The sequence below is a fragment of the Tachypleus tridentatus genome, chromosome 4 (assembly GCF_004210375.1).
Source record: "Tachypleus tridentatus isolate NWPU-2018 chromosome 4, ASM421037v1, whole genome shotgun sequence".
NCBI classification, from domain to species: Eukaryota; Metazoa; Arthropoda; class Merostomata; order Xiphosura; family Limulidae; genus Tachypleus; species Tachypleus tridentatus.
The window spans coordinates 2,896,838-2,911,737 of record NC_134828.1 but is presented as its reverse complement, the minus strand read 5'-3'; the positions used below and the strand labels follow the sequence as shown (position 1 = coordinate 2,911,737).

General features: G+C 33.9%; 1 protein-coding gene across 2 annotated transcripts in view; it reads right to left on the bottom strand.

The window, feature by feature from the left end:
• Window positions 1-3,705: 3,705 nt before the first annotated feature.
• Window positions 3,706-14,900, bottom strand: part of LOC143248450 (uncharacterized) — a 60,750-nt gene continuing 49,555 nt past the window's right edge. For both annotated transcript variants that reach the window (XM_076496823.1, XM_076496824.1), the window contains 8 exons: window positions 13,353-13,531; window positions 10,551-10,699; window positions 10,086-10,231; window positions 9,621-9,717; window positions 7,851-7,998; window positions 7,291-7,492; window positions 5,585-5,718; window positions 3,706-4,919 (listed from right to left, as the gene is read on the bottom strand). In XM_076496823.1, coding sequence (XP_076352938.1) covers window positions 4,722-4,919; window positions 5,585-5,718; window positions 7,291-7,492; window positions 7,851-7,998; window positions 9,621-9,717; window positions 10,086-10,231; window positions 10,551-10,699; window positions 13,353-13,531 — 1,253 coding nt within the window. In that variant the 3' untranslated portion in view covers window positions 3,706-4,721. The remainder of the gene's footprint in view (window positions 4,920-5,584; window positions 5,719-7,290; window positions 7,493-7,850; window positions 7,999-9,620; window positions 9,718-10,085; window positions 10,232-10,550; window positions 10,700-13,352; window positions 13,532-14,900) is intronic.

Below are 14,900 nucleotides of genomic sequence, written 5' to 3'. Positions count from 1 at the left end.
CCCCTGTGGAAAGTATGACCCTTCAGGGAGACAGGGATTTATAATTACTATGGCAGGGCTGTGATCACTTTCATAATGTCACATGTTTAATTAATTAGGTTTGAGGGCTTATAACTCTGTTAATATAAACTGACTTTCGATATCTGTGTAGTTTTGCGCTGAAGAGAAAATAAGAAAAATAAACAAAATATAATTAATTAATTAGAAAATATAATGTGACATGTTTCTTATTTTGTATGAAGACGACAGGCAGTGAAATAATTTAAAGTAACAAGTATGACAAACACTTGGTTTACTTTAATAATATGTTAATAGTTCAAGTAAGAAGGTTTACTTAAGATTTTGTACAGCAATGTTGTTGGGATTCCTAGCGATGCATCCACTGAGTGAGATCGAACCTCGAGTTTTGGCATTATAATATTTACAATTCCAGAAATTTACCGCTGACTTACCAGAAGACGTGCATAAAAAAGAATAAAAGGGGGTAAGTAAAACTGAACTCGAAATTTCTTACATTTTAAGTATATTTCAACAAAGTCAACGAAACAGTTATAAAAACAAAATGGTAGTAAAATACGTAATCCAATTGTTAAAAATTCTTAATATATATTATTTACTTAATTAAACGGCCAACTAACCGACATATTTTATGTAATGAAAGTAACACTTGGGTAAAATTACTGGAACAATAAACTTCACGTGAATGTTTAGTTGCCTACGAATTCAGTTAAGAAACATTGCATAAAATTATTGAATAAGTTATTACGTAAGCCTAAACTAACATTTTTACCTCAGTATTTTTTTCGCAGGAGTTAACTTCACACATCAGAGATTTTGGTAACTGCTTCCTCTTTTTTCTCTCTCTCTTTTTGTTAAACAAATATAATTTATTTATAATATTTTATACATTTCAATTCATATGTTTAATTGTAATATGTATATATATAACATTTTTTGGTTACTTAATTTTCGTGCTTATTTGTTAACTCCAATTTAATCTTGTAGTCATTCAAAAAATATATAAAAACATATTTTGATGAACATTTGTCATTATTATCTTAATCTAGTAATGTAATATTTTAAAAGCGATGGAAGAAATAAGAAAAATACTGTAGATAAATTTGGCAAACCGGTTAAATAAGAAAGAATAGAATAAACAATAATATTTAGTGTATTGAAATTAGTGTTGTGATACTTAGTACAAAAACGTTTTCTTTACAACAATATCACTCTGCTGCTTCCGGCATAAACCACATTTTACATTATTTAGAAATTAGAGGCAACAAATAAATAACGTTATGCAATTAACATTGAGCTACACAAAGGGTTATTGGTTCTATGCCCACTACAGTTATCGAGTACAAATTTTTAGTGTTATAAGTCTTCAGACTATTTGTGGAGCCACTAGGGAGATATATCTTTAACACAAAGGAAAAAACGCCAAGGATAAAAAGCACATAATAGGATAGCTAGTGTATCCTAGCATGAAGGATATTAGATAAATTCACATTGACGTAACAGTGGGGATGAAGGACGATACTGAGGTAGGACTAGGGGGAGGTTGTGCTTGATACCAAGTGTTTATTTTGGGAACAATATTTAAATATAACATTAGTAATGAGTGCTGTGTAGATGGTTAGTAAATGAGAGAAAGTGCTCTCAAAATATATATATATATATTTTAGATTTCAACCAACCAAAACCGTTCAGAGACTTAAGTTTCCTTGACTTCCAAAAGTTGACCCATCCATCAGTGAAACTCAAAATGGCGAAATGGCTAGTCAGATAAAACTTTCATTCGTAACTACTGTGATATCAATAGTAGAAATGTATAGATACGTGCAGGAGCTACAATTCGTACAACCAACCGTGTGGAGATATTTGGTCATAATATAACATAGAGACACACCGATTGATCATCTTATTGACTCAAAACTCTGTCACTGTAGTTAAACCCACACTTGCTTCACAATTTATCTCACTCGTTCTTCCTGTTTTAAGTGGATCTACTTTTGAAGAAATAAAATCAGTAGGACACTACAAAATGTTTCCTGCACTCTAATCCGGAAGTGTATTATAAGAGTGTCAGTCAATCCCTTAGTGTAAATGTTGCTGACTGTCTGTCATCTCTCTGGCCAGTAGTTCAAGATTAGAGAAGTCGGCAAATAGCTTAGACATAAATACAAATAAAAATCACAAAGATAGTAAACTGAGTCATTAAAATGTAATCGGACTAAGCTCTATATTCCAGGACTAAGCACTATATTCCAGGCGAGAAGTCTGATAGAAAGTAGCTGTTTTATTAATTTAACATCACTAATATTTTTTTATCGTGAGAAGTAAAACAGAAAAATATATCAAGTGTTCAGTTCCCCTTGACACACTTTATGTATCCCTTCCCTCCAGTGGTACAGAGGTATGTTTGCGGACTTACAAAGCTAGATTCCTGGTTTCGATACTCGTGGTGGGCAGATAACAGATATTCCATTGTGTTGCTTTGTGCGTAACTTCAAACAGACACTCGTTACGTAAGTGTAAAGTTACTTATGCATGAAAAGCATTTAACTTATCTACTTCTGAACGCTTTTCTGGCAAATAAAGGGAATTCTGAGATTTTAAAGTTAAAGAATGAGCAGCTAGCCAATTGTGTTCAATCATACATGTTATTATTGATCAATATTCTATTATGTAGAATATTATGTAGCCTATTTTATAAGCTTCCACTGAGGTTATAATATTGAGTAATACTCGATGCGTTTATTCGTGTTTACCGCAAACAATTTAATTTGGATATTTGGTGTTTTATGGCACAAAGCAGTTAGGCTAGGATATAAACCTTTTCCTATATTGCGTTAAATTACTTTATCATAGGCATTCGTATTACATTTCAAAAGCTTCTTGAAACATTTACTATTAAATGTGGCCACTTGTTCGAGCTAATACTCAGTAATCAGAATTTGTTTCATTATTACATAAATATGAGTTTATTTCACCCGCTGATAGAATTTTATATTTAAAAAGTCGAAGAAGAAAAAGATTATTTCTAAGTGTAAGTTATAAACTCCTGAAAATGTTATAAAATATGCAGTTTGGTAGTATCTAATAAGCCAGCAGATGGCGCAGTTAACATTTCTCTACACTTGTTGAAACAGGGAGGGGCCGTTTCACCTACGAATATAAAATGTAAGATTTGCAAGAAACACCAAAAACGTCATCAGAGATTTTAAAATGTAAACTCTTTATTGGTCAATATTAGAAGTAAAATACTATGCTAAAAACTTTCAATTATCTGATGAGGTAATTTTGTCAGTGGCGATTTTAAGATACACAAAATTTTCTTGAATAATGTTCTAAAACAATTTATCAATGCATAAAAAACTGGTAGATATAAATGTATTTAATAAGGTTGTTTTGTTAATTAATTTCAAAACATTTCATTTTGAGATGAAACAGATTGAGGTGTACGGCAATGTTTTTCAGTGTAATAGAAATAATTTAAATACTTTAAACCATAGAAAATGTAATTCATATTTAGACAAAGTACTAACTACATCTTGTTTTGTTAATTAATTTCAAAACATTTCATTTTGAGATGAAACAGATTGAGGTGTACGGCACTGTTTTTCAGTGTAATAGAAATAATTTAAATACTTTAAACCCTAGAAAATGTAATTCATATTTAGACAAAGTACTAACTACATCTTGTTTTGTTTTTATCATTATTCTTTCTTTATTGTCAGGTCATGTTAACTGACAGCATAGTTTGAAAATACAGTTTGGAATGAAATCTAATTTCCAAATTTGTTACAATGTGCTATGGAAATTTATATCAAGTTAAGTAATAAAACAGTATTAGAATGATCCATAATAATAACAAATAAATTAAACTGATTAAAACACAAATTATTTCTGCGAAGTCCTTTGGTGGCACAGCGGTATGTTTACGGACTTACATCGCTAGAAACCAGGTTCCGATATCAGTGGTGGGCAGAACACAGACAGCCCATTGCGTAGCTTTTATAATAACTAAATAATTAATTAATCTTCAATGAAACTATCGTCAAAAATAGAAAATGCATGGAATGCTCGCACAAAATAACGAAAGGGTAACATTTATTCTTTTTTTAATATATAAAATAGATTGTGATGAAATTATTAAGTTTTATTAAACACTGAAGACCGTAAATTCCATTCAAATATGTTACTTGAGAAATTAGGTTAACAGTTGAATATTAAAGATTTTATATGTGTCAAATAAAAATAAATCTGCTGCGTGAATAAATTTTACACAATTTTATATCTGTGCTAATAAGGCTTAAAGAATAATGTTTAAAGTCTTGTGTTAGGAAGAATTACGTTTTTACATTCTTGTTGGATATTTATACGACGAACATATTAAACGTGTAGCTGAAACTTGCATCCATTAAAGCTTTCAAAATCACTTACAAAGTAAAGCTACCAGATTTTATCGCTTCAACAGAATAACATATCCTCTTCGAATAGTACATTAACGTATATTATTTACAAACAAGAGTTTTTTGTTTTAAAATAAACTAAAAACTAGGTGTCCAATTGTTATAAAACTATAATTATTCAAATACTCCGCCACCAATTACGATATCTCGCAAACAACTTGTTTTCTATGTTTAAATAAACAAGAATCAGAACAGATAACGCATTTATTATCGTACTAATTAATTTATAAAACATCATGAAATTAATTAATAGAAATCTCCTTTGGCTTTAATGACATTTCCAAGATTGGAAATTGTCATACTTCGAAGGCTCCGAGACCTTTCGAACATGGATTGGTCAGTATAAATGGGTTCGCTGGGGTCTTCAAACTTGGGAGCTTGAAACTCGGATATATAAAACTCGGTTGTACTAGGTGATGTACTCTCGGCGTCAGATTCCTTCACCTTTGAGGACATACAAGGCGAGGTGAGTCAGTTGATATTAATATAGGTTTTATATCATTGATAGCAATAAATAATTAAATAAGTAACTGGAGAATTAAAAATAACCTCGAGTTATATTGAAACAAGACATTCAACAAGACAGTGCATTATATAAACTTATCAATCGTATTTTTTAAATAATTTAATTTCATATTATTTAACAAACCACACTTTCGTATCCATCTTTCTTTTTGTTCAATACGTCTTTAGGCAAACAAAAAATGGGCTACCAGTTCTGATTCCCCAACGGGTATCAAAACTAGGTTTCTGGCATATATAAAGTCCACAGAATGAGCCGCTGGAAGGCAATTTACCCACACAATACTTGTGCCCATGAAAATGAGCTATTTCATGTGCTATAAAGTAACTTTTATGTACATTAACGTTAACTCTTGGATACCATTGTTACAATTACTTAAAATTTTAAAAGCACGTTTGAAGATGACTTAATTAAAATAAATATGTTACTGATTTAATTTAGACCAACCTTCATAATCATACCAACAACAACAAATTAGTGAATTTAAATTGTCTTCATATTTCAGCACATTACTTTAACCCCAGTGACGAACCTTGATATTGGTGGATTACATACGGTTTTATTAATGTTGGAACGCGTCTCTTACCATTGTCTTGATTCTTCGGATGTAAGATACGGCTGCCACAGCTATAGCAATGGTGATAAACACTACGAAACCCATTACAAACATCAGAGTGTAGTAGCCATCTTTAGGGACACAGACCATCCATCTTTCAGGGGCTGTTGAGCAAATGGTTGATCTAATTCACATTTCTTTTACCAACATTGATGTTAAAATTCACTTATCAGCAAAGTCATGAACTAGTCAGATGTTAAAGTTCACCTATCAGCAAAGTCATGAACTAGTCACATGTTAAAGTTCACTTATCAGCAAAGTCATGAACTAGACGCATGTTAAAGTTCACTTATCAGCAAAGTCATCAACTAGTCAGATGTTAAAGTTCACTTATCAGCAAAGTCATGAACTAGTCAGATGTTAAAGTTCACTTATCAGCAAAGTCATGAACTAGTCAGATGTTAAAGTTCACTTATCAGCAAAGTCATCAACTAGTCACATGTTAAAGTTCACTTATCACCAAAGTCATCAACTAGTCACATGTTAAAAGTTCACTTATCAGCAAAGTCATGAACTAGTCACATGTTAAAGTTTACTTATCAGCAAAGTCATGAACTAGTCACATGTTAAAGTTCACTTATCACCAAAGTCATGAACTAGTCAGATGTTAAAAGTTCACTTATCAGCAAAGTCATGAACTAGTCACATGTTAAAGTTCACTTATCAGCAAAGTCATGAACTAGTCAGATGTTAAAGTTCACTTATCAGCAAAGTCATGAACTTGTCAGATGTTAAAGTTCACTTATCAGCAAAGTCATGAACTAGTCACATGTTATAGTTCACTTATCAGCAAAGTCATGAACTAGTCACATGTTAAAGTTCACTTATCAGCAAAGTCATCAACTAGTCACATGTTAAAGTTCACTTATCACCAAAGTCATCAACTAGTCACATGTTAAAGTTTACTTATCAGCAAAGTCATCAACTAGTCAGATGTTAAAGTTCACTTATCACCAAAGTCATGAACTTGTCAGATGTTAAAGTTCACTTATCACCAAAGTCATGAACTAGTCAGATGTTAAAAGTTCACTTATCAGCAAAGTCATGAACTAGTCACATGTTAAAGTTCACTTATCAGCAAAGTCATGAACTAGTCACATGTTAAAGTTCACTTATCAGCAAAGTCATGAACTAGTCACATGTTAAAGTTCACTTATCAGCAAAGTCATGAACTAGTCACATGTTAAAAGTTCATTACGTTATTTAATTAAATACTTTCTGATCATCATATTTTTCTACATAAAGAAGTGATGTATCTTATTAAAACACTGATATAAAGCTCTCGTTACAACTGCTTCAGAGTTTAATATACATTCCATGTATATTAGACGAAGAAGTACTTTAATAGCAAGGGTAAATTTTTGTTAATTTAAAACAAAACGATGGAGCAGCAAAAGTTTCAGATCTTACAGTGCTAAAATTCTGGATTCGATTCCTCGCAGTGATTTGTTTGTTTGTTTGTTTGTTTGTTTAAAGCTACAGAATGGGCTATCTGTGCTCTGTACACCACGAGTATCGAAACCCGGTATCTAGTGTTATACGTTCATGTGCATACTGCGTGATAGTGAGGAAGTGTATCCGCCAGGTGGACAGAGCATAGATAGCCCATCATGAAGTTTAATGCTAAACAAAAATGTACTTTTAACTTTATTGACTCTACAGCGCCCTCTACTTACCAAGCCCTTTAGACACCGCAGGTATATCTGATCGGGACAGATACACTTTCAACAGCTCGTGAACTTCCTCTTCGTGGTCAATACTGTCCGTCGAGTTAGGTGGCGCTACTGGCGTGACAAGTGAAACAGGAGACGAAACTGCCCTTTTTTTTCGTCCCCAGGAGGGAAACGACCCTGGACGACCCCTATCACTGCATATTACCTGTGTGGATTGTACACGTGACTTGACTAAGTTCGCTAAATTATATCACAGATAAATCACATTATATTTTCCTATCATTTTTCGTTTCATAAAATGCCTCTGTGATTAATGAGTTATATTTAATAATATGAACGAATCACTACAGTAGTTCCTGTGAATTATTGTATGACAGTTATTTTCACTTCATATTCGATGGTGTAATATTGTTTATTTGTTTACATTTTGTATTTTCTCATTGCTATTAAATGTATCACGTGTGTTTGTAAATAATTACCGACACATAATCTTTGTTTCAAACTATCCTTAGTCTAAAGCTCTTAATACCGAATCTAACTTAAGAAACGTTTGAAGTTATTACTGGTTCACAAGGTCCCCGGCAGGTGCGAACGGTAGCTTGGAAGACTAGTAAGTTAGAACCTGGTATTTTGAAAGCGTAGAAATCTGCTTCCAACGCCCCTTCAGGAGTTCGGTGAAGCTCTGGAAAAACGTAAAGGTCCACAGGGCATCTGGAGTGAATAATAAAAATAACAAGTTTGTTTTCTGAAGCAATTAGAACTCATTAAGTCCACTGGTAGTCATAAAACGTCATGTAATAGTGAGCATACAATGTCTTACAAAACAATTGTGTTAACAAATGTTTTATCGTGGTAGCTCAACGGGAAATCTGAGGACTTATAAAAAAAAACTTTGTGTTTAACACGAAACACAGAGAACATTAGAACTTCCACACTCCGAAACATTTCAGAAACACAAATCAAATGTGTTACCATAACTTCCAGACACCCAGTATTATAACAAGCCCGGCGGTTAAGGCACTTGACTCATAATCTGAGGGTCGCGGGTTCAAATCCCCGTCACACCAAACATGCTCATTCTTTCAGCCGTGGGAGCATTATAATTGACGGTCAATCCCACTATTCGTTGGTAAAAGATTGGCCCAAGAGTTGGAGGTGGATGGTGATGACCAGCTGCCTTCCCTTTAATCTTACATTGCTAACTTAGGGACGACTAGCGCAGAGAGCCCTCGTGTAGCTTTGCGAGAAATTCAAAACAAACGTTATTATAAAGTAACAGTTTTTATTTTAGGGGTAGGCATTATTAGCTCAGAAGCAATGTGAGATGTGGGGTAGGCATTATTAGCTCAGAAACAATGTGAGATGTTCAACACATCTGAGATGTTCAACAAGTGTTCATTCATTATATCTTAGCTGCAGCACGTTTCACCTATTACAACTTATGATTTAAAAATAACGAAACGATGTCAGCAATATTCATATAAAACCCTGAAGAGAAACTCTATATTTTACAATGACCTTCTAAGTTCGTTCTTCACAAGTATATTTTACAATGACCTTCTAAGTTCGTTCTTCACAAGTCATCCAAAAATATCTTGCACAGTAACTATTTATCCAAAACAACTATACGGTCACTACCACTTTGTTGTGAAGATTACTTAACGATATTACAATTACAGGTATTACAAAACTATTTTCAGAGCGCAATACGACAGTGCTGAGGACTAGGCTTAACTACACCAATCGATGACGACAGCTGTCGGTCAAAGCGAGAATTAATAATTACTAACAATAACCAACAATTATCTTCGCGACGTGGTTCTTCGTACAAACCTTGAAGATGGTGTAATTTGTTTCACTGTTAAGATATTTGCAGGTAAACAAAGAATTGTGTTTTGGTGAGCATCGCACTTGGAAAGTGGCGCTCGTTGTTGCTTTACGTCTTGATCTGTGTGACTGGATGTTATCTGTTCAGGTGTTTTATGAATTATATGATACTGTTGTTTGTATGGCCATATTGGAGAAGTGCCTCCCCCCCCCCCCGAAAACGTTCTTCATTTGTTATATATTTTATTAGATAACAGAAAAATGTGTAAAACCACATGTAAAAATGTGTAAAACTACATGTTTTTCTAAACGTACTCGATGATATATGTTCAAACATTATAATAAACTTTGATTTCAACACTGGCTTTGGTCTCATAACAAGTGTTGTGTACCTGCTATTGTGACGGGGATTCGAACCCGCGACCAGAGTACCTTAACCACCTGGCCATGCCGGGCCACAAAAGAAGGAAGGAAGAGATAGATAAAATTAAATTGTTGTTTTATACCCCCTGGAGTCAATAAGATGTACTTGTCTTCCAGAGTAGGGATCTTTAGCGATGACGTATGTTGCAAAGATGTCTCCAGTAAAGTAATCATATCGATCTAAAAATAAAATACTGTTGTTATGCTTAGTTTAATCAACATAACATAATATCAACGAACTTTGAACTTTTAACTCAAGTAGTTCTGAGATGTAACGAACGTAAAATGCTTTGTTTTACAACGAGCATTTGTCAATAATTATTTACGTAAGTTGGTGTCACTCGCTGGTTCAAGAATATTTACGACTTTATGTTCGCGTTCAAATGTTTACATCTTTATCTGATTAACGTTATTTACAAAAACGACGAAAACAAGAGGTTTTCTAATCTAAATATAAATAAACATTTTGAAGTAAAGTATTATATTTATCAGTATTATCGTTTTAATTATTATAGGCCCAAATATCATGGGACAGAAGTAACACTTACATTGACTTCGGGTCTCCAACCTGAAGGTCAAAAGGTCACCCACAGCTATAGTATTGGTTGGTGTTCCCCGATACAGAATTCTTAAGGTGACACTTGATGTTAGAATGTTCTGCGCTGGTAGATGTTCTATTTGGGTCGGATAACGGCTATAAAACAGAAATTCCCTTCTTAAGTAAGTTTTCCCAGAAAGGCAGACTGACCAAATGGACTTTGATTGACCTTCATTCTTTTGTCTTCACATCAACAAATTTTACTTTGGAAAAATACATAATATACGTCGTCTTATAACTTCAGACAAACCCATTGTAAGGGGTCATTGACAAAGTGTTTATCGTGTTTATTGCAGAACTTTCTATTTATTGTTTAATCTCTGTGTGTAAGTGTTCACCAAGAACCAAAATGTCAGTGTAAGAACAGACAGAGTGGTTCGTTAATTCTAAAGAACTGAGTGACAAACAAACTAACCCATCAGTTCTACTATCCATATAGTTGGAGGTCACCACGGTCTCGCCAGGTCCAGCTAAATAACACGTTAGGTTGTATACTTTATCGTGTGACGTTTGAACATAGTCGTTGAATTGTACCACCACGATATTGGTCATGACGTCACTATACTGTCAAAGAATAAATAAATAAAACATGTCATCTTAATAATAATAATGATATTTACCTCGTAACAAAATCAAAATAAAGCATCGTTGTATTATAGCAGTTGAAATATATTTTCTTACTATTTTCCCTTATGGATAAAACGTATATTTATGTAACAAGTTAAAATTCCGTTTCATATTTTATGTTGTACATAAATACATCTAAAAGAAAAGGGTATTTGCCTGTAAAACCTGCTTCTCTGTGCTACATGATCGGTTTACACGAATCTAAACTTACGAGGTCTGTTCAAAAAATACGCGGATTGTTTGAATTGCGCGGCTCCATTTGATTCCAGGGGAATCCGCTTGGTGTCGCTAGGTTCGCACAGATCAGCTGATTACGACGCCATTTCCCGATTGCAGATATCTTCATTTTTGTATTAGCTACGCGGTTTTAAGTGAAGTGCGATTTTTTCGTTTGGCGGATTTCAGAATGAATGACCAACGACTTGCTGTGAAATTTTGTGTTAAACTTGGAAAATCTGCGACTGAAACTTTTGCTATGCTTAACACGGCTTACGGTGATGTTGCTATGAAGCTTACGGCATGTTTCAAGTGGCATGAACGTTTTAAGGATGGTCGACAGTCCATTGAAGATGATGAGCGTCCTGGACGTCCTTCAACGTCAACTGACGACCCACACGTCGACAAAATCAACACTCTGGTGCGGGCAAATCGACGTCTGACTGTCAGAGAGCTTGCTGAAGAGTGTGGGATATCAGTTGAATCTTGTTACGAGATTTTGACCGAAAAATTGAAGATGCACCGCGTTGCTGCGAAATTTGTGCCTCAGATCTCGTGAGTTTTTGGCCAAACACTCGATCACTGTTCTTCCCCACCCCCCCTACTCACCTGACCTTGCTCCTTGCGATTTTTTCTTGTTCCCCAAACTCAAAAGACCCTTGAAAGGAAGAAGATTTGAGACGATTCCCGAGATTATGGCAAATGCGACGAAGGAGCTGGAGGACATTACAAAAGAAGCGTACCAGGACTGTTTCAACAAGTGGAAACACCGTTGGGATAAGTGTGTGCGTTGGGGAGGAGAGTACTTTGAAGGGGTCCCAGACCTGTAACTTCTAAATAAAGTACATTTTGTTTTATGACGTCAGTCCGCGTATTTTTTGAACAGACCTCGTAAACAACTTTATACAATATAATTCTTTTTACAAGACAGTCCATGATAATCACGTGGTTAAGGCGCTAGACTCGTACTCTGAGTGTTGCAGTTCGTATCCCGGTCGCACCAAACATGCTCGCCCTTTTATCCGTGGGAGCGTTGTAATGTTTCAGTCAATCCCACTATTCGTTGGTAAAAGAGTTACCCAAGAGTTGGCGGTGGGTGGTGATGACTAGCTGCCTTCCCTCTAGTCTTACACTGCTGAACTAGGGATGGCTAGCGCAGATAGCCGTCGTGTAACTTTGCGAGACATTAAAAACCGAATGTAATGAGTTATGTCTTTATCGCCCAGGATGTCCTTTACTGCGCATGACACAAGATTTTAGTTACTTACATTCAAAATTTTATCAAACTAATTTTTATTTGTTATATGAAATAGTATAGCATAAAATCTAAGCTAATAATCTATATTTTAATAGTATATTCGTTTTAAGTTCTTAATTATATAAGACAATATTTTTTTTTAATTTTAAATTTCCCCTAGTGTGATAAACGTAACACATTTTCTCTAGATATATTCTCCAATCTGTTTTATCCATCCTCCCTCGAAATTCAACATAAATAACTCACTATAAAGTGTCATTGTTAAGACTAACCATAACTTACTTTTTTTGTTGTTACAGACCTTTCTTGTCACACCCAATCCTTCAGGATTCTTTAATTGTTATTTCTCACGTTAACTATATATAGTCTACAACCAATAGAAAGTCAATATTTGTGTATACAAAATGTAATGATGTATTTCGCTGTATTCTGAACAGATACATCTAAATTTGTCTTGTTATAAACGAACTTTTCCCAAGAGAAAGTTAGTTATTTGCTTGGGAGAATTTGAGAGGATTCTTTTCACACTGTTAAAAAGCTTGAATATTTTATCAGGAAAATCGTGTTATATGAAATTCCAAGTTATCAAAGAATTACTGTACTTAATATTTGTTATCAGTTAACTTACTGGGACGTAGGACAACAGCATCATAATGAGACCAAAGTTAAGATGATTCCTTTGTTACCACTCCTCATTGTCATCATTAAATCCTAACAGATAATGTATGTGTGGTCGTACCAATCAGACGTGTTGGGCATCTATCAGACAAAACCCTGACATATCAGAAACTTCAACAACAACAAAAACTCATACTACCGGGCCTGGCATGGCCTAGCGCGTTAAGGCGTGCGCTTCGTAATCTGAGGGTCGCGGGTTCGCATCCCCGTCGCGCCAAACATGCTCGCCCCCTTTCAGTCGTGGGGGCGTTATAATGTGACGGTCAATCACACTATTAGTTGGTAAAAGAGTAGCCCAAGAGTTAGCGGTGAGTGGTGATGACTAGCTGCCTTCCCTCTAGTCTTACACTGCTAAATTAGGGACGGCTAGCACAGATAGCCCTCGTGTAGCTGTGTGTGAAATTAGAAAACAACAACAACAACAACAACTCATCGTACCTGTTGTGTACCACAACGCGGGAAACCGTTCGCCCGACTGATCTTCAGCACGTTCACATTACCGCCATTTCCATCATAGAAACACGTTTCGAAAAACCCATATGTGTAGATACGGCCAAAGAAGCCACCTGGTGTCCGTAGCGAAAATTCCATACCGTCCGGTGAGCACGACTGAGTTACTAACAAGAATATTCAAAATAAATATTTTTGGGAAAACAAATTACATTGAGAGTGATAATAAGGGAAAGGGGAGGTTATGCAAATTACAATATTTTATTATTGTTTAGTGAAAAACAAATTACATTGAGAGTGATAATAAGGGAAAGGGGAGGTAATGCAAATTACAATATTTTATTATTGTTTAGTGAAAACAAAATACATTGAGAGTGATAATAAGGAAAGGGAGGTTATGCAAATTACAACATTTTATTATTGTTTAGTGAAAAACAAAATACATTGAGAGTGATAATAAGGGAAAGAGGAGGTTATGCAAATTACAATATTTTATTATTGTTTAGTGAAAAACAAATTACATTATGAGTGATAATAAGGGAAGGGAGGTTATACAAATTACAATATTTTATTATTGTTTAGTGAAAAACAAAATACATTGAGAGTGATAATAAGGAAAGGAGGTTATGCAAATTACAATATTTTATTATTGTTTAGTGAAAAACAAATTACATTGAGAGTGATAATAAGAGAAAGGGGAGGTTATGCAAATTACAATATTTTATTATTGTTTAGTGAAAAACAAAATACATTGAGAGTGATAATAAGGGAAAGGGGAGGTTATGCAAATTACAATATTTTATTATTGTTTAGTGAAAACAAATTACATTGAGAGTGATAATAAGGAAAGAGGAGGTTATACAAATTACAATATTTTATTATTGTTTAGTGAAAAACAAATTACATTGAGAGTGATAATAAGGGAAAGAGGAGGTTATGCAAATTACAATATTTTATTATTGTTTAGTGAAAAACAAAATACATTGAGAGTGATAATAAGGGAAAGGGGAGGTTATGCAAATAACAATATTTTATTATTGTTTAGTGAAAAACAAATTACATTGAGAGTGATAATAAGGAAAGGGGAGGTTATACAAATTACAATATTTTATTATTGTTTAGTGAAAACAAATTACATTGAGAGTGATAATGAGGGAAAGGGGAGGTTATACAAATTACAATATTTTATTATTGTTTAGTGAAAACAAAATACATTGAGAGTGATAATAAGGGAAAGGGGAGGTTACATAAATTACAATATTTTATTATTGTTTAGTGAAAAACAAATACATTGAGAGTGATAATAAGGAAAGGGAGGTTATGCAAATTACAATATTTTATTATTGTTTAGTGAAAAACAAATTACATTGAGAGTGATAATAAGGGAAAGGGGAGGTTATGCAAATTACAATATTTTATTATTGTTTAGTGAAAAACAAAATACATTGAGAGTGATAATAAGGAAAGGGGAGGTTATGCAAATTACAATATTTTATTATTGTTTAGTGAAAAAACAAAATACATTGAGAGTGATAA